At 42.2% G+C, this 17961-nt stretch overlaps 1 protein-coding gene and 1 long non-coding RNA gene across 6 annotated transcripts in view; both read left to right on the top strand.

Annotated features, from left to right (window-relative positions):
• Positions 1 to 17961, top strand: part of LOC119034451 (G patch domain-containing protein 2-like) — a 38711-nt gene that overhangs the window by 8670 nt on the left and 12080 nt on the right. For 2 of the 5 annotated variants that reach the window (XM_037125474.1, XM_037125473.1), the window contains exons 3-9: positions 8070 to 8735; positions 13577 to 13638; positions 14791 to 14949; positions 15032 to 15117; positions 15215 to 15279; positions 15374 to 15413; positions 15528 to 15619. In XM_037125474.1, coding sequence (XP_036981369.1) covers positions 8070 to 8735; positions 13577 to 13638; positions 14791 to 14949; positions 15032 to 15117; positions 15215 to 15279; positions 15374 to 15413; positions 15528 to 15619 — 1170 coding nt within the window. Of the gene's footprint in view, positions 1 to 6476; positions 6671 to 8069; positions 8736 to 13576; positions 13639 to 14790; positions 14950 to 15031; positions 15118 to 15214; positions 15280 to 15373; positions 15414 to 15527; positions 15620 to 15754; positions 15971 to 17961 lie in introns of those variants that run through there. The other 3 variants (XM_037125476.1, XM_037125475.1, XR_005079568.1) reach the window with 3 other exon arrangements.
• LOC119034454 lies at positions 1085 to 4957 on the top strand. The gene is made up of 3 exons (XR_005079569.1): positions 1085 to 1344; positions 2076 to 2225; positions 4710 to 4957. It is a non-coding gene; the product is annotated as an uncharacterized LOC119034454 (long non-coding RNA).

Raw genomic sequence — 17961 nt, 5'->3', positions numbered from 1 at the left:
AAGTAAAGGTTATTTTTCGTGTCAATTAATCTGTTGATTATTTACCTGATTGAGTGAATAGTTGCTTGATTTATCAAACCTATCACTCACTCTTCCAATGTTACCCGACAGTCTAAAACCCGAATATATTCAGTTTTTCATTTATAGAAACCAGAGTAGAGAAGCAGCAAATCCTCACATTTTAGAACCTAGAACCTGTGAATTTCTGCTTAAAAAGAAAAAGGGAAAAAAAAAAAAAAAGACTCAATTATTCGAATAGTTGCCAAGTAATTTTCTGGTGATCAGCATTCAATGTAGTTTCAGCTCATTAAAACACTTTGCACAGAAAATTCAGTTGAATCACAAATTAAAAAGATGGAAACAATTTTGAAAGAATTAATAATGATAAAGAGAGCAATAAGCTCTATATAGGTCAAGATGTGGAAACTATAATGAATTATGTGTTATTATGTGGAAGATAGTTCATGTTTGCATAAAGTGAGTATGAGAGTATATTTTCTCCTACATTACATGTTCTTCCCACATTTTGCTATAAAGTAATTTGGCTGTCATGAAATTAGTAAAGCTGGATGAAAATCTTAATTTTTGCTGAATTTAATGCAATGAAAAATGTATTTTTTTACCCTCCACTCTGACTTGTGAGCCCTCATCAAATTAGGGTGGAAAAGCACAGGAGCCCAGTACTTCTATGTGAAACTATATGAAATCAAATGCAAGCAGAATTTTCATTATATAAAATAAGGAGTTATAACATACTGGGTTTAAATGGAGGTTGAAAAGTTCCGCTGCAGATTGTACCTTAAGATTTTTGCCTTCTGGGAAGATAATCAGCCATAAATGGCGCTCGTTTCCACCTAACAGGCCCTGATTAATCAGCCGAGCTGAGCAGCTAATCAATCTACCTCTAGTGCTTGCTATGCCGGGTCTGGAGAGCCACGTGTAGCCTGCCTCCACCTCCTCCTCTGTTCAGCTGTATTGTGGAGAGCAACACAGTTTTAAGGGTGAGACAAAATGCACACAGTCAATTTTGTGAATTGTTTAGGATTTTTTTTTTTTTTTTTAACACCTTTGATGCTGCTCATGGTCTTGGTTAAATAAGTGCTTTTTAACGTTTTAAAGAAGTGAGTTTCATTTGATTGGTTTTGCTCTTTTTTTTACCAATTGACAGACCTATTTGTTTCTTCTTAGCTTTTTGTTTTGTTTGTTTTATTTTGTAGGCAGTAGAATGGGATTTAAATAATGAGGAGATGAGAATTGGGGAAAGTCCCCAGCTGGACTCAAACCAGCTCCATTGCAGCTACATGAATATATGCCATAGACCACCAGACAGAGATCCCCATAAAGGTGATTTAAAAATAAAAATTACTCTTCAAAATGTTCATAATTCTTCTTATGGGAAGAGAATTAACAGAGATCTGGTCCAGTGATTATCTTGATTAAAAGAAGGTTGGAAGTGATTTTAAAAAGATCTTTATCTTTTTATTTGTGGATCAAAATGTTCCCTCAGTTTGTAGTATTGGAATAATCATGTTTCACATTATTAATTTTGTAAAAATCTTTAATGAAAATGTAACAGCAGTTCCCTCTTCCTCATACACATCAGTTAATAATTCCAGAAATTAAACTGTGTGAGTGGGCAGAAAGGATGAAGACGGCATGTTGTTTTTTAGTGTCACTTATTATTTTCTGTATTTTCACACATGCCTATCAACAATCAGTGCTGCCACAGACTGAATTTATTCACATTTCTTGGCAAGTGAGCAGCTACTTAAGCATTGGTCCTTGTGACGTCCATGCTCTCATCAACCAGAAATGCTCTGCCATCACTTTAATATCATATTTTATCTTCTTGTCTTATTCCTTTAGAACCACTATTGATGCTGCATGAGTGTACACATATATTAAATCATGCAAAAACATAGAAAGATAGAATTACGGCAGCGTTGACATGGAGGGTTTTTCAGTCACACAATCTTGCAGCATGTGTTGAATGGTTGAAGAATCAGTCGCACTCTCCACACGAACCCCTGACAGACATCTTTTGGACATTTCTGAATGCTTTGTTGTTTACACAGACACGCCACACAGATGTCAGAGCGGCAGATAAAGGATCAACTAAATGGGCACCTTCTAAATTGACATGTCATATGCACCTTAGTGGATCAGGTTGACATGACTACCCATGGCAGTGACGCATCTGAAACAATGTACCGGAGGGTCTCCAGGTACGCAGAACAACAAACAAACACAGCTTACTGTTTGATTTGCGTGACAGCATAAAAAATGCTCCTGAGGTTTATGGGCCAGCTTTCCAGATAATTTTGTCAATAGCTGAGGTCACCTGGGGACACAAGTAGAGTGTCAGAATACTAATAAAGGACCTCAGGGGTTGGCTTTGAGATTCGGCAGGTATTGCTGTGGATGTAATGGTTGTGGCTAAACTGGGACAGGCTGAAAATGATTATTTATCAATGGTAGACAATATTCCTCGCGTGTTATGCTGGCAAAAATGAGGGTTTAGTCAGAAATAGTCATGGACCAGAAGAGATGGATATCATAACGATGGTAGAGGAGATTGAAACCAGGCAACACTTGAAAGCCAAAAATGCAACTTGGGAGTGTGTCACTGCTGCACATCATCGTATTGCTCCTACAAAGTTAACCACAGGTTTGGGAGCACATGCGTCCAAAACTGCAAAACCCCTCCTGGAAATCTATGTCAAGTCTAGGCTTTGCTTAGAGACACAATCAATTCCACGTCAAAGCAAAGTTTGATTAAAAACTACTGTAACGTAGTTTGCTGCTTTTAGACAAACTTAACAAAATGCATAGTTTGTTGGTTTTATAAATGAGGCTGCAGGGCTGTACTGGAGCTTTTCTAAATTGAGGCATTGCTACTTTTGCTCAAGTCAGCGTTCTGAGTACTTCTTCCACCATCATTTAATATGGACTGTCACCACTTACTGCACTCAAAAATGACATGTAGCAAAGGTGAACATATTTAACTACCACACACAATAGATTTAATCATGAATACTAAATTAGTATTTTGAATCTGCTTCAGATCTGTCAATAAAAACTCTAACAAAGATCATCTAAAATCCAAAGAGCTCCAGCTGTAGTTTGAGACGGGCAGCTTCGCTTGGTGCAGGGAGTTCTCCACTCCAAAAAGAAAAGGAGAAAAGAATGATACAAACAAAGGGAGGAAAAAAACTCGAGACTCCAACTCATTTTTTACTGTATGAAAGTTTCACAAGGTCGTTTGGAGAGTCATGTTAACACAATACCTGAATACAGATTTGTTTCCTTGTTCTACAAGTCACGGAGCTGCGAGTCTTTAAGCGATCATTATTACCATACAAATAGACAGATCTATTTAACAACCCCCTTTTTATCGCATAACACTTATTCTTTAGTGTTGCTCCCTGAAAGGCACTGAAATGCGTCTCCCCCTCCTTTTTTTTTTTTTTTTTTGCAGAGGAAATCGTCTCCGGGTTGATAAAGGCTCAGAGCAATAGAAGAAGCAAGGCTGACATCTTCTTAAGAGATGATAGGAGAGCCAAATCAAATAGGATGGAGCAGTCACTCTTTTCACAGATAGGTAGCTCATTTCTGGTGGCTGAGAGTTTGCATCCCTAGTGGCGCTCTGCCTGGGAAAGATAGCTCACTCGGACTCCATTCATTATTTCATTCCCTGCCTCCTCTTTTCACATCTTAGCTACTTCTCTCTGTCTCTCTGTCTCTCTCTTTTTTTTGCTTTAATGAGTTGCCTATTTTGCTCAAGTGTTGATGGGGATCTTGGAATTTAGATTTGGAGACAAAATGTTTAATCACAAGCGTTTTTCATTTGTGGAGAAGAGGCAAAAATCAATTATTTCTATTAGACAATGCTGATTGGAAATGAATGGAAGTGGTAGCGTTTTGAAACAAAGGCTCCATGGTGGCAAAGATAAGTGTCAGTCCTGCCCCCCTGAGGTACGATATGTGGTTTGGCTTATTAAGCAGTTTGCAAACATTTTGCCATTTAATCCATGTAAAGGATTTAGATACCATGTCAATGCAAACACACAAGTAACTCATGATACAGTGCGCAGAAGTCATTCATTGTAGAACAGAGGTAAATAATGTAACATCACAAAGAGTCAATGTCACACTCATTCAAACTTAACATCATTCACTTTTTTTTTTATTTATGTGCGTCATCACTCACAGATGGTTTTCTGTGCAATATAACTTCCCAGGAACTTTTCCCACACACTATTTACAGCCAGACTTAATCAATCAAACATAAAGCTCCATATTATATTCAGCCGGGCACTTCCTGAAGAGCACTTTGCTATCACATCCCTCACATTCTTCGCAAATCCCTTTGAAAATTATTTATAAAAAATTAACTTCTCTTGCAAAGGGCTCATTGAAAAGAAGAATTACATGAAAGATAAAACATTTTATCGGCGGTGAAAGACTAGACAATGTACGTCGAGAAATTGGGAAGATGGCAGAAACAATGAATATTAAGTGCCTAAGAATCTAAAGCTGCTGACTAAATTGAAACTGTATATCCTGAGGGGGCAAGGTTTCCAAATTGCTAATTACTGCCTCTGAAAGGGGGCCGTTTCTGATATGTTTGCTTGTGAAAGGCTGCTGCTTAATGAAGCAGTGGCTCAAGTTTTTTTTCTTTCTTTTTTTTTTATATTCCCACTCTCTAGCTTTCAGGGCTCTCTCTGGACTTTCCTCCCAGGCCAGAACAATGGCGGGCCCAGGAGCCCAGCTTCCCCACAGGCCCCGGCGAGAGGAGGCCGGGGGCTGGATACTGAGGGAGCCGCTCAGCGTGCTGAAATATGGAGGCGACAGATAAGGTGGCAGCGGCACAGAGAGGCCCTCTCCCATGGGCCCAAGGGGAAATTTGCAGTTATTAAGAGGAAGATGAGAGAGATTAAATGGCTTTTGTACTCATTTTCACAGAGTTTTATTTTTTTTTTTCATTATTTGGGCTGCCTTCATCTGAGAGATGAAAGAAGTGGTAAATGACTTTTTTTTTTTGCTTCATTCAGCTTCACACTGGCTCTGAGAGACAATTCTTCATTACTGAGAGTTGTCACACATCATAAAACACTTCTTAGTACAGTATTGTTTTAAAATAGAATTACTGTTATCTACAACTAATCTTAAACCTAACATGGTTTGGGATTATGTTTGAAGAAATTAACAAAATGTTACATACACATGTAGATTTATTAGGATTATGTAAATCTGACCCTGTTTGATTTCCACCGAAGAGAGGGGAATAGACTGCATTTATATGGCTTTTCATTGTCTTTTTAACTTTTCACTCACATGCACATAAACTGCAAATGAGGTAAACAAGTGTGTTGATTAAAGACACAGGAACTGAGGACTGAACTGCCAGCTCTGTAATTAGTGGATGAACCTTTTGAAGGTCTTGGTGTGGGTTATATGATATGTTGCACTGCACTGTGAGTGTCACTACCACTAAGTATCATACTGCACTATGCTGCACGCACTTTAGAGTTGGAAGGGTTTGTAGCTAAAGTTGGCCTGTAAAGTCGGACTAGTGGGTAGATGAGTCTCCATGTTTGGCCTGGTGACAACTTGTCACTTAATCACTTGTAAGCAATCTTATTCTTTATAAAGAAACCTAAATGCTTTAAAATTTACAGGTGGGGCATTGCTGATGTATTTAATAATGTAGAACAAAACTTAAATCTCTTCAGCTGGTGTTAACCAAAGGCCTTGTTTCAGGCATCTAACCAAAAAACAAAAAAACAAAAAAACACAGACTTTAAGATAAATGAGCTAAAAGTTAAAAAATGCTAACTTATTTCCAGCTTTAGGCTTCATTCTGCATTCTTGGGCAGATTTTGTCAAGATAACATGTCACAAAACTTTACAGATGCCCCCCCAGCTTTCCTCTCTTCACCACATCCAATTCAAATCCTGAATCATGGTATCTCAGTTTCAATCATTCCCATCCACTCAGACCATGTTGTGATATGATCACAATCAGTGTGTATTGCGCTGGAAACAGTACAGGAGAGAAGCGAGTTTGTGAAACGGGTGAGCTGTGTCATGTTTATGTGCATTACTTGAGAAACAAATGTATATGTTGATAGCAAATGTTGACCAAAAGTTGACCATGTGATGATGGCTGGGCATCCTGAACAATCCTGGTGCAGTCCCCCTGTTTTCTCTGGTCAGGGTCCCTGGTCTTATTTTCTCTGGTCATGTCCACTGCAAAGTGCAAACTGATTGGGTGTAGTGGTTGGTGTGATCTCATCACAAGATGGTCTCTTTTAGTTCTATATTACAGGAAACCCACATAGGGCACACTGTTGAGAATAACACCACAATATGCGATCAACATAATATCTGTCAGGCATCACAGATACATTAGTGGAAACCTGAATCAGTCATCTGTCTCTGCTGGTTATAAGAGTGTGATGGTGGTATAGTTAAACGCGTTATCTGCAGCTCGGCAGGCTGACTGTGGGCTCTTATCTGCATGAACACTGTGGCGGTGAGCGGTGGCGCGCTGTTTGGCAGGAGCGTCACAGCGGAGCGGAGACGCCTGATTGGCCGCACAGCCAGGGCGGAAGTGCGTCTGGTGTCTCAGCTGTGGTGAAAAACAAAACAAGACGAGCTGCGACTGGTGAGTGCTCAGACACAGCAGCCTCTCTCTCTCTGTCTATTATTGCATAACGCTAGGGTAGCTGATGATCGGTTATGACACGGGTGCTGTATTAAACGCCGTTAAACGTTGTGTGTCGTTGATGAGTTGGTGAACTGTGAGGAGATGTGCGGCTGTCCAGGCTGTCCTTGTGCTCAGCTCACGTGTGACATGTTGTTATGTAACACAGAGCATGCAGCAGGCAGCCCAGCCTGCCTCTGCTATTGTTCAGCCGCACTGATGTTTGTACAGCTCCCTGATGTCGTAATGAAGAAGCTGCTGAGTGTTTTTTTTTGTTTCTTTTTGGAGGCGCTGATTTTTAAGCAAACATGCTGCAATCAAACAAAAGGGCAACTTGAAAGTTTCACAGTGCGGATGGATCATCTACAGTTTGATGCTGCCAGACTTCTGAGGGAAATGAGCCTTGGGGATAATTTATGGCTCAAAACACGACTGAGGTTTGTAATCTCTGGGTCCAGAGATTACAAACCACAGGTGGAGATCATAGCCGGAAACTCCCACATTAGCAGCAGGGATCGGATTAGATTTCAAACTACCGGTATAGCACGAGCTTCCTTAATCTGTCATGTTGTTACAGTGCTCGCTGATCATACAGAGAGAAATTCAAAGATAACACATTTTCATTTGGTGAAAGTCATGATGACAAGCAGTCATCGGGTATGCAAATGGATGGAAAAACACGTTATAAACTACCAATATTTTAAAATAACCAGACATGACTTTGAGAATGTTGCTCATCCAGCATACAACACACCTGAAAAACCAAGATACTTCATTATATTAATGCAAAAAACAGTAAAAATCCAACACTGCCATGAAACCCTAACCCTGTGCATACATCCATTAATAAACAGTGTCATGGGTCTGCAATATCACCATGAGGTTTCTGAATGTAACTTTATTTAGTAGTGACTTTGCAGATTTAGATCATTCAGTGTTGAGTAGCTTTAACACGTGACATGTAACCAATCAGATGGTGTCGTAGGCGGGACGTCGTAAGACCACTGAGTTTGCTGGACATCTTCTGAATATTGCCCTAATACTATCCCCACCCCAGTTTTACTCCTTACCCATCTTCCAGAATCCAAAAATGTGCAGTTTGGAAACACAAGTAAGATGGCATGAATTACTGTAATCTCTACGGTTCACCTGAAGAGATTTTAGCCACCTGCAGCATCGATCACAGTCTAAAACTGTCAGATCCCTCACCCCTCTTTCCGTGACTGTCGCATGTGAGACTAACTTACCCTGCTCACACATGTTGGATTTCATTTTGGCGTAGCATCATGAATGGTTTTAAAATCCTTGTCTTGACATCACTTTAGTTAACTCTGTTGTATCCTGTGTCTTTGGTCCCCAGCACCATGATGGATGAGCTGGTGCAGGACCTGGTGTCTGCTCTGGAGCAGACCTCAGAGCAGAGTAAACTGGGGGAGCTGTGGGAGGAAATGGTCTTCAATCCTCTGCAGCAGCGAAGGCAGATCCGCCGCCGCAGAGGCCGCAAGCGCTGCCGCGAATCCTCCCTCTTCCCACTGGAGCACCGTCGATGCTGGATTGAGGCCTCTGAGTCCAGCTTGGACGAGACTAAAGGATACAGAGAGAACTCTTCCTCAACCATCGCTGCCTCTGTGGCCAACTGCAGTGACTCCGACGACATGAACCCAACCATTCGATGGCGCTCCGTCATGACAGGCCCGGTCAGGACTAGGCAGCCCTCCTGGCCAGAGTCTGACTCCTTCACCGAGAATAATCCTGGACGGCCGCTCAGGAGGCGGAGGAAGGTCAAACGCATGTCCTCCAACGTCACTGTTAGGCTGCAGCAGAAGCTGAAGGTTTCTGGTGTAGACAGGAGACGGAGACACAGGCCAACTAGGATGCAGCATCTGTCAGGATCGAAGAAGAGGTCTGGTGGTTGGGTGGCAGCAGAGCGACAGACTGAAGGAGCCAGGCTGATGGGAAAGGAGTGCTGGAAGAGAAAGATGGCCAAGGAACGCAGAGATGCTGCGGATGAGCACATGTCTGAGGGGTAATGTCAGATTCAAGGAAGGATATCTGTATTTTCTTCGTCTTTTTTTTTGTTGTGTTCGAGTCAAACGTCACCCTTCATTCGGTACAATGTTGTGGGGCCGTATAGGAAAAGAGCCTCTCCACACTCGGTGTCCAAAAAAGCCAAATGTTAACCCCGTCATTGTTTAAAGCGTCGGGATTAAAACCATACTGAAAAGGGAGCTCAAAACTCCAAAAGCGCCTTTTACCCTTTAAATGGAAAGTTACCAAGGCAGTTAAACCCATAACATAAAAGTCATGATCATAACTACTATCAGACAGAAGCAATTAAACAAGGCGACATTTAAGATGATCTATACCGCCTGTCTTCATCGAGCCACTTGTCAATATCCAGCGTGTCCTCAACTAAACCAAAAAAAAAAGGTATCAGAATCATACAGTACCACTTCACTTTAAAGGATTGAGTTGACATTAAAAATGAATGATAGAGCCTCTTCATCCTCATCTCCTATAGCTGAAATGATCACCAGGGAGGGATCTTTGATAGTTATGCCTCCGGGCATCTGCCAGCTCATTATTTCCCTTCGAGAAATATTGTCACAAATAAATAAGCGACTTGGTGTGGTATTGATTTGTTTTGAAATGAATTCCTGTCTTGGGCTGGGTAATTAAAGCTGGGTCGGTCCCAGTGTCCCACAGTGCACCCGCTCCTGTGCATTTTATTTAGCAAAACTAAATGTAGCTGTGAACTGGCAGCAGAGAGGGGCATTATATCATTACTGTCAAAAGACTAAACGATGACCAGTTTTGTCCTGGCAATAAAAAGAGGTCGTCAATTAACAGTTAGTATAGAAGTATAGTAGTATAGGACAGTATTGAATAGATCAATAATTTGATCTTTTGAACTTTGTGAGGAAATTGAAAATGCCCATCCAGTTTCCTTAAGCCAAAGTTAAAACCCAAAGATATTTTATAATTTGCACATCTTAAAAACAGTAAAATCAGCAAATTTGCGTATTTGATTTCATGAAAAAAAATAACTTCAACTGTTAATCGCTTGTCAAAATAGCTGCACATTAAATTTCTTTTAATAAATTTGTTGATTATTTAACACTTTTTATTCACTAAAATTCAAGGTTGTAAGTGTTTTTTTTGCCTCACAAACAGATGATATGTGCAAGAGGCTGATAAATAGACATATACGTTGGGCAGTGCAGTTCTGTTCAGTGGCATTATAACACCCAGTCAACATCGTCTTTTACTGCCTGTAAGTTCCCATTCTCAGTGTGTCTCCATGCTCCTGCACGGTGTATTTCCTTTGAGAAGAAGACATTTGAGGTAACCGGTAATGGGACAGACCGAAGGCTTTACATCTTCTGGTTTAATTTGTGCTGACCTCCCTAGCCCCTAAACGGTACTTGTTTTCTTATTTTATGGAAAAATCAATAGCCGTTCTGACAGAAAACAGCTCCGGAGAAGAAATAAATGGGAACACCATGGCACGCTGTCAATCATTTCTCACTTGCACAACGCCAACGCTCTTGATTGCTGCTCAGTAGACTGCCACACTGTACTGAGGGCTGGAACAGTCTAATGGTTAAGCCGTGGCGGAGGCAAAGGATATGAACAAATGGCAGCAGTGATGAGGGCTTGACAGTGGTACAACAGCAATATTTATACTCAGAGAGTGTACGGTCCATTTGATGTTAGACACAGATGCCATTGTCGGAGCACTCGGATTTCTTTGGTCTCCGTTCATTCCATTAACCTTTTTCATACGGAGTGTCTGGTCTCTCCTCAAGGTCACTCCTCTTATGTGCATACGGAGCGGAGCTTTGCCATCAGCCACCCAAGTGCAAGAGGAGCAGATGTTGGCAGCTCCAGTTGGGCTCCACATCCTTGATTAGACCTGGCCCAGCCTGCTGGCAGTGAGGCCACCTGGCACCCAGGCTGGCCCGGCAAACAGGCCTCACCTGTGGGTAGACGCCTTCCCGGGCTCAGCCTCCGTCTCCAGCTGTGCGCTGCTACCGGTGACTTCAGCCCAAGCCACCAGAAAAAAACAAAGCCACTGTGTGTGCTTTTGTCACACTCAGCTGTATTGTGCTGTCATTTATATTTTGAAAACTCTATGAGGAGTTTTTTTTTGGGGGGGGGGAGCAGTGCAGCATTTGCTGAAGTTAATTTTCATAAATCTCTGAGACTAATCCAATTACTGCAGCTCAGGGATGGTGGGATAACCTTATAATCAGACACCCATGGAAGAGGGCATGGATTTGGGTTGAGGCGGCTTGTTTGAAGAGCCCACAGATCCATTGTTATCAGCGCTTTGCCCCCCTCCGTCTCTGCCTCTTCTTTATTCCTCTGCAGAATGAGCCTGGGCTCAATAAATGGCGGCTAGCCTGTAATCTCTGTGCAAACTGGTCTGCCTCTCCCAGGAGCTGAGGATTATATCCTAATTATTAGTGCTCATCTGGATACTGTGTTTTGCTTCACCTCTTTGGCTTGTACAGAGACAATAGGGCCATGTGGGGAGTTCAGCTCTAAAATACTGGAATGCAGTTGCCCTTGCCTTTGTTTCACCATGGACAATTTGCATTATATATAATTAAGACTTATTGGTTTATTCTACAGCACCTAATCCACTATATAATATCTCCATTTTGATGGGCGGAAGTGCTACTTTGTGAGTCAAAGACCAAAGTTTGCCCTAAGATGTTTGTCAACTTTTCCTGACAAAGGTCACTGCTAAAGAAAGCGGAGGTTTTGCTATTGGTCCCAAGAAAAATGGGGGTCTCAATTATTCATGCCATTAATTAGGCAGTACTTAATTGAAACGGTCTCACATCGGCCCGTTGCTGCTCCAAGCGACATCACATTACACCTTTAATACGGATAAATACTTAATGGGTGTCTGATTAATTGTTTATACCTGTGATTCTTTTTCAAACTTTGCACAATTCCCTCCGATGAGAACCAAACCCATTTTTTTCTTTTATGCCACTCTGGCTGCTGGAAATGGTATACCATCACTTGTTCCTAATTTCTAAGCAAAGTTGTGTACAAAAAAGTAGTTGTTGTAGAGCTTGTTGCTGTTTGCTTAACTCATGTTAGAGCGTTGTGTGCTCCAGATGCCAGCCGATGTGTCCAGCGGTGGGTTACAGCTGAGCCGAAGCCTGGGGAATCGGTCTGGAGATGGGGGCCGAAGGGGTGGGACCGTGGTGTCAGCTCGGCCAGACATCTTCCAGATTCCCCCGGAGAGGCCTGCTCCCCTCTCACATCTGCTTCTTGCGGATGTGAGGAGATGATGCCGGACCATCTGGCCAGGAAAAAAGACGCGCAGGCTGGACGGACGTTTTTCTGATCCTGCCGTCACTGGCAGGCCTCTGCAATATGGCAATGCACCGTATCAGCGCATATCTGACCCTCCAGCTTTCTCCTGTGAGCAAGGTCAGCGATGATAAACAGGAAGCAAAATGCAAGGCAATCAAGAGCATCGAGCTCCCGCCCTTTCATAAAGTAGTTTGAATGTATAGCTGCGTTGGAAGGAAAATACAAGAGATAAACCGACACCGCTTTAGTCCGCTCCTCAATACCGTCTGCTGTCCTTGACCTGTTTGTCTCCACTAAAGACAAAAATCTTTCAAAGATGGTCACAGATATATAAATGTAGAAAATCAGTGATGTTAGCTTGCCTACTAACATGGACACATTTACAGAAAAATGCTAAATGTGCATTATCCTTTAAATAAAGGAAAATGAATTAAATATAGAGTCATTTAAAAAACAAAAGGCTCAGTAATTTCTGAAACAACTGGGCACTGTAGTTTTTTAGCAAACATTACTCAAACAGGAGCAAACAGTGCTTTTGTTGGGGACTGTTTTCAGCTGTACAATATATATGGGAATGGCCCAAGTTCAGCAAAAGAAGGACTTTAGTGTCACCTACTGCAATTATGCAACTTGTCATTTAAAGTAACTGGTATTCTGAAAAGGGTTTTAGGACAAACACAAAACAAAACTATATATATATATATATATATATATATATATATATATATAAAAAAATCCTTTTGAGCTCTCGCCCCTCCATCTTCATCACCTCCGCCCTTCCCCTGACACCCCCGTCATGACCTTGGAGTGTTCGGAGGTCCTGGTTCAAGGTGGCTGAGGTGTGAGAAATGTAGAGAAACCCAGGGTGGTCTGGGGTTAACAGAGGGGGGACACAGAGGGTGTGGATCCAGTGTAACAGGGGTTGCCTGGGGGTGTGGAGGGAAGCAGTGATGGAGCAGTCGAGGCAGTGAGCTGCCGCAGCCCACACGGCAGATGTTGGCCAGTTGTTGGATGGAAGCGGCACGTCTGTGGGTCGCTCTGTGTGTGGGGCACACCCAGAGGGAGGGGCAGGCAGGGGAATGTGTTTCGCTCTGCTGTCATCCTCCACAGCGCAGGCCAGATTAGATTGGAGCTGACAGCGGAGGATATTCAATTAGATTGTGCATGTCACTCAGTGGCTTCGATCAGAGCCTCCTCTCATGCCTTTGTGTTTGCCATCTCAACAAGGGAGAACACAGCACGCTCTGTCTTTTTGTGTCATTTCCATTTATGTCGACCTCCAGCTCCGGACTTCTTCATTACTTCTATTATTGAATGCTACATGTTAAATATTGACATTACATGGCCATGTAAATTTCTGATGCACATTGTTCACTTTTCAGATGCTATAACATTGTCTGACCTGAACAACCCATCAGGTTTGAGAGGACAAATCAAAACAGAGTTCCACATCCTCAAGTGTCATTGATATTAAAGAGACAGGTCGGCGGTGTTCATCCACATGTGATGTTTATCTTCTTTTCTTTGCAGGGAAACCAGCAGCACATGCAGCAGTGACCCTGGCCTGTTCACCAACGATGAGGGGAGACAAGGTATTAAAACACAAATACATTTAATGTATGGGAAGTTGTTAAAAGGGCGCTGTGTAGTTTTACAGAAGAAATTCAAACTCAGAATTTTTATATTGAGAATATCAATGAGGTAATATTACAGTCTCAAAAAATAGGAAAATAAGGTCTCCAGAACACTGTGTGAGGCTAGAAAAGTGGCAGGGTCCGCCAAATATAAACAGAGTAAAGCAGTATGAAATTGTGTTGGCCTGTAAGGTCTGTTTGTTTATTCGGTTTTGATTGGCATAACAAAGAAAATCTGTAATTAACAATTGTTCTCTTCTGAATAAAATTTCTTCCCCAAAACACAGAAGTGCCACTTTAAGTGCAACACCTCCACCTCTTTATGTGGTTCAAACTCATCAGTGATTTGGAGCTCACAGATGAAGCATTCCTGAATGTGTGAAGAGAGATGATGAGTTGTCAGATTTGGACGACACCCTGCCCGACTCCGAGGGAATGCTGGGGCTAGAGAGGAAGGTTTCGATACAATGGGCCAGTTGCTGGGCACCCAGGCGACTCTAATAAGACGTTGTCATGTCGTGTTAATGAGCGCTGAAGCCTTTGCTAATCTCATTAGCCGTGGTGGGGCCAGGCGGCCTCTGATTTAACAGTTGTCACTACACCTTGACTGTGAGAGGCATGGTTCCTGCGTGTTCTCTGCTGACTGACAGGTCTGAGGAGAGCTGGTCGCCTGGGGACGAGACGGGTGTTGTCTGGTTGTGCGGTAGTGTGTAGTCAAAGGAGGAAGTCATTATTGATGCACACACCATCAGTTGAAGCCTCCGCTGGTGTTTTTTGGACCACTAAAGACATGGGAGCTTAATATATAACGTTAATTAAAGGATGTAAAGCTTTTTTTTCTGACCACTTAATTATATTATTACAGATTTCCGCTTTATTTCCAACATTGTCCTCTAACATTACTGTGGTTAAATCTGTGCATCCTATAGTAGCTCTGCACTGGTGGTGCTTTGGCGTTTTAATGAAGGCATCATAGCACTGCAACACATCATTTTAAATCTGGACTTTAGATTATGGCAATTTTACAAAAGTGTGTTGGTTGCTAGAAATATGCAGTTTTCAGCAGTGACACGCTAACTGATGCAACTCCCTCCCTGTTCCTGTGTGCAGGCGATGACGAGCAGAGTGACTGGTTCTTCGAGGGCGACTGTGGAGTCGGGACGGGCGTGGCCGGCCTGTTGCCCGGCTGGGACTCGGACAACCAGCTTTCCCTCGAGGATAACGGTCCGTCGCCCACCTTCCTGCAACCTGCACGGCCCTCTCAGAGAGGTAGAGGGTTTTGACAAATATTAATGATCTTTTCTGACCATTTTGCAACACAGGAAGATTAATCCATTGTGTATTTTCGCAGGGTATCGGTATGATTCACGTCTGAAACGAGTGCCTGGCTCTGCAGCCTGCTGCATCAGGAAGGACAGGAGGCGGCTTCCCAGCAAGGTTAAAGCAAACTGGCATCTTCCCCCTCAGTAGAAATCTGGTATACAGATTTGATGTTTTTTGTTCTTACTGTGTATCTTTGATTTGTGTTTTACAGGCAAACAGCATGCCAGTGTATGTAGAGCGACTCAGACACTTTTCCCAAGATCCTTACCAGAGAGAGTAAGCTACGCTCTTTTAAAAACAAAATTATACACAGCTCTTGAGGTATTATGTCCATCTGTTTCCATCAGTAATTATGTTGTTTCTCTTTCAGCTTTTGGCTGCCTTCTGTTGGAAAACGAGACAGAAGCCAGGTATGTTCAATACATTTGTTTCCTCCAAGCTTTTAAAAAAAAAAACAAATCTTTTGGCCCCTTTAAATGGTGAAATTGCAAACTCTAAATGTTATTGATACTTTCAATTTCCAGTTGAACCCTTTGTGCCCATTACCAGTGTGTCCTATTGACATGGTGTCAGAGAGCTCCCATCTCAGATGTTCCTCCTCAATCTGCACGAACAGGTAGTTGATGCCACTTGTTAGTTAAATGAAGCAGCCTCTCAAGGGCCTCTTGGAGACACCTTTTTTTGTTCGATCAAAGCTCAATATATTGATGGATAAGTCTATGACCAACTCATTTAAATGAATCTGTTTCAGAGCACAGGTCAGTGTTAACCAAGCTGATCTTTGTTAAGATGATGCCTCAGTGACTGTGAATGTGTCTGTGTGTGGGTTGTGGTCCCAGCACTTCCTCTTATTTGTCATCAAAATGAGATTAAGCTTTCAATGTGTGTTTGTGTGACCTTACAGGAAGAACTTGTCATTGCTGTTTTGATGAATAAATGAGTGAATTCCAGGCATGTTTCAAAAACACTAAGGGAGGATTTAATCTTTAGTTTATACGTATTCTGTCCACATCCATTGCAACCCATTTTGTTGACATTTGCTTTACTTCCTGATTACTTCCACTCCACTGGATTCCTAATCCAGCTTCTTATATGTATAGTAGTAATAATAACAATTACAAAAATCAACTGTTTTTTTTTCAAATATATGTATTTTTTCACATGACCCCGTTAAAGTCCAATTTGTATACATGCTGAAGAAGGGCATCTTCTCTGAAACCAATGTTAAATAATCAAATGTGAGCGCTGTCCTTGTCTTTCTTTTCTGATTATTTACTACTATTTCAGAATTCAGCACCAAGTATTTTCAGTCTAAACTTAAATACTGCCCCAGTGTGTGATGTTAGATAGCATGCCGGCTCTCTGGAAGCGAAAGAGGCATGACGTGTAACACAACAGCGTGTGTAACAGCATGTGTCATGTGTCAACATGTGTCCCATCCTAGTGGCTCACAAGGTGTTGATTCGGCTCTGTTACTACCTCTGCTGATGGCGTAAAGGTGGAAGCTCAATGCTCTGCCATTCTGTGTTCGTGTGTATTATCTAGAACGGTGAGGCAAAAAATCCCTACATTCCTGCTTTGAACAGGCTGTGCAAAATGGACTAAAGTGTTATTTACTGTTATTTGTCATCAGTTTCAAATAATTTCTAATAATTTGATGATGATAATTGAAGTATAATAGGGGTAAAACGATGTAAAGTATGTTTTTTGAGCTCTCCAAAACCCCAAACAGAATATAAGTGTAATGTGAGTCTTGGCCTGAAGTCTGATCTGAGCTGACAGCAGATAGTTTGGCTTCAGTAATAGTTTATAATTCAATAGTTTTCAAGGTCAGTGTTCACCAAATAGAGAAATCCTATGTGTTGACATAGTTGCAATGCCGATTCAAATCCCTGCATTTCTGGGACTGCACAAAAAAAGGTTCATCCAAAAGATGTTTGTCAAAGCATCTCATCGCTCCCAGTCATCCCCGCAACTGTTGGATCTGCATGGGGGGACTGTTGAGAAGCCGCTTTGCCCCGTTGGCCTCGAGACTGTGGGACTCCTCATTGTATTGTTTCCTCTCTGCCTATTTATGGTGCATTCTTAATTTTGTTTCACACACACTCCTCTGTCTCCCTCTCTCCTGGGTTATTTCACAGAGCGCTCCAGCGCTCCTTGATGAGGGGCAAAAACACGACTGCTATGAAAAGCCCCCGACTTCTTAGGGCTTTCTTTTCTAAACTGGCCCTTTCTTCTCCACCTGAAAGGTTCCTTCAGATTCCAGTTTGAGGCATTGTGAATACTAATTTCTCTCTATTAAAAAGCCCTCATATCCCTGCCATGCTCTCATTTGAATGGCGGACTCAGGGGAGACCTCTTAATTCCTTTATAGTGGGATTCAAGACCCTTCACTTCAAAAAGTATAAATCATACTCCCAAATGAATGAGGCAGAGAGGGGGGATTGACGAGAGGGGCTTCTGATGTGTCCCGTTGGACGGCACGAGCTGAGTCTATCTCCCCAAGCTGCTCAAATCCACTCTCCAGTGAGACGGCTGCTCTGTCCTTCCGACCCAGCCCTGCACACATGGCACCCATTTACTTCCCCTAACTTCCTCCAAAGCACACATTCACATGCAGACACAACACGCGACAATTAGTGCTGCTGTTTTGTGTGACAATGAGAAATGCTATAATCACTCACGCTTGCTCTTAACAAACTTTAAAGTGTCCGCTCCTGATTTCACTTCACTATATTTTCATTTCTCTTCAGCGTCTAACCCGCATGATCGATTTCTAGCACAGAGCTCCCATGCATCTGACTTTTCTTTGTTTCCAAACACCCTTGAGAGAAAAGTGTTTTCTCCGTGGGCAGAGTGTGAGCATTAATCTTGCACCGCGGCCAGGTTGAAATGATACTGTATTAATAAAAGCTGTCATCTCCTGTTTGCCGCGAGTTGACGGCGACAATCAGAGAT

The sequence above is a fragment of the Acanthopagrus latus genome, chromosome 16 (genome assembly GCF_904848185.1).
Source record: "Acanthopagrus latus isolate v.2019 chromosome 16, fAcaLat1.1, whole genome shotgun sequence".
In the NCBI taxonomy this organism is placed as follows: Eukaryota; Metazoa; Chordata; class Actinopteri; order Spariformes; family Sparidae; genus Acanthopagrus; species Acanthopagrus latus.
The sequence above is the reverse complement of the archived record's forward strand: the minus strand, read 5'-3'. Positions and strand labels throughout refer to the sequence as shown.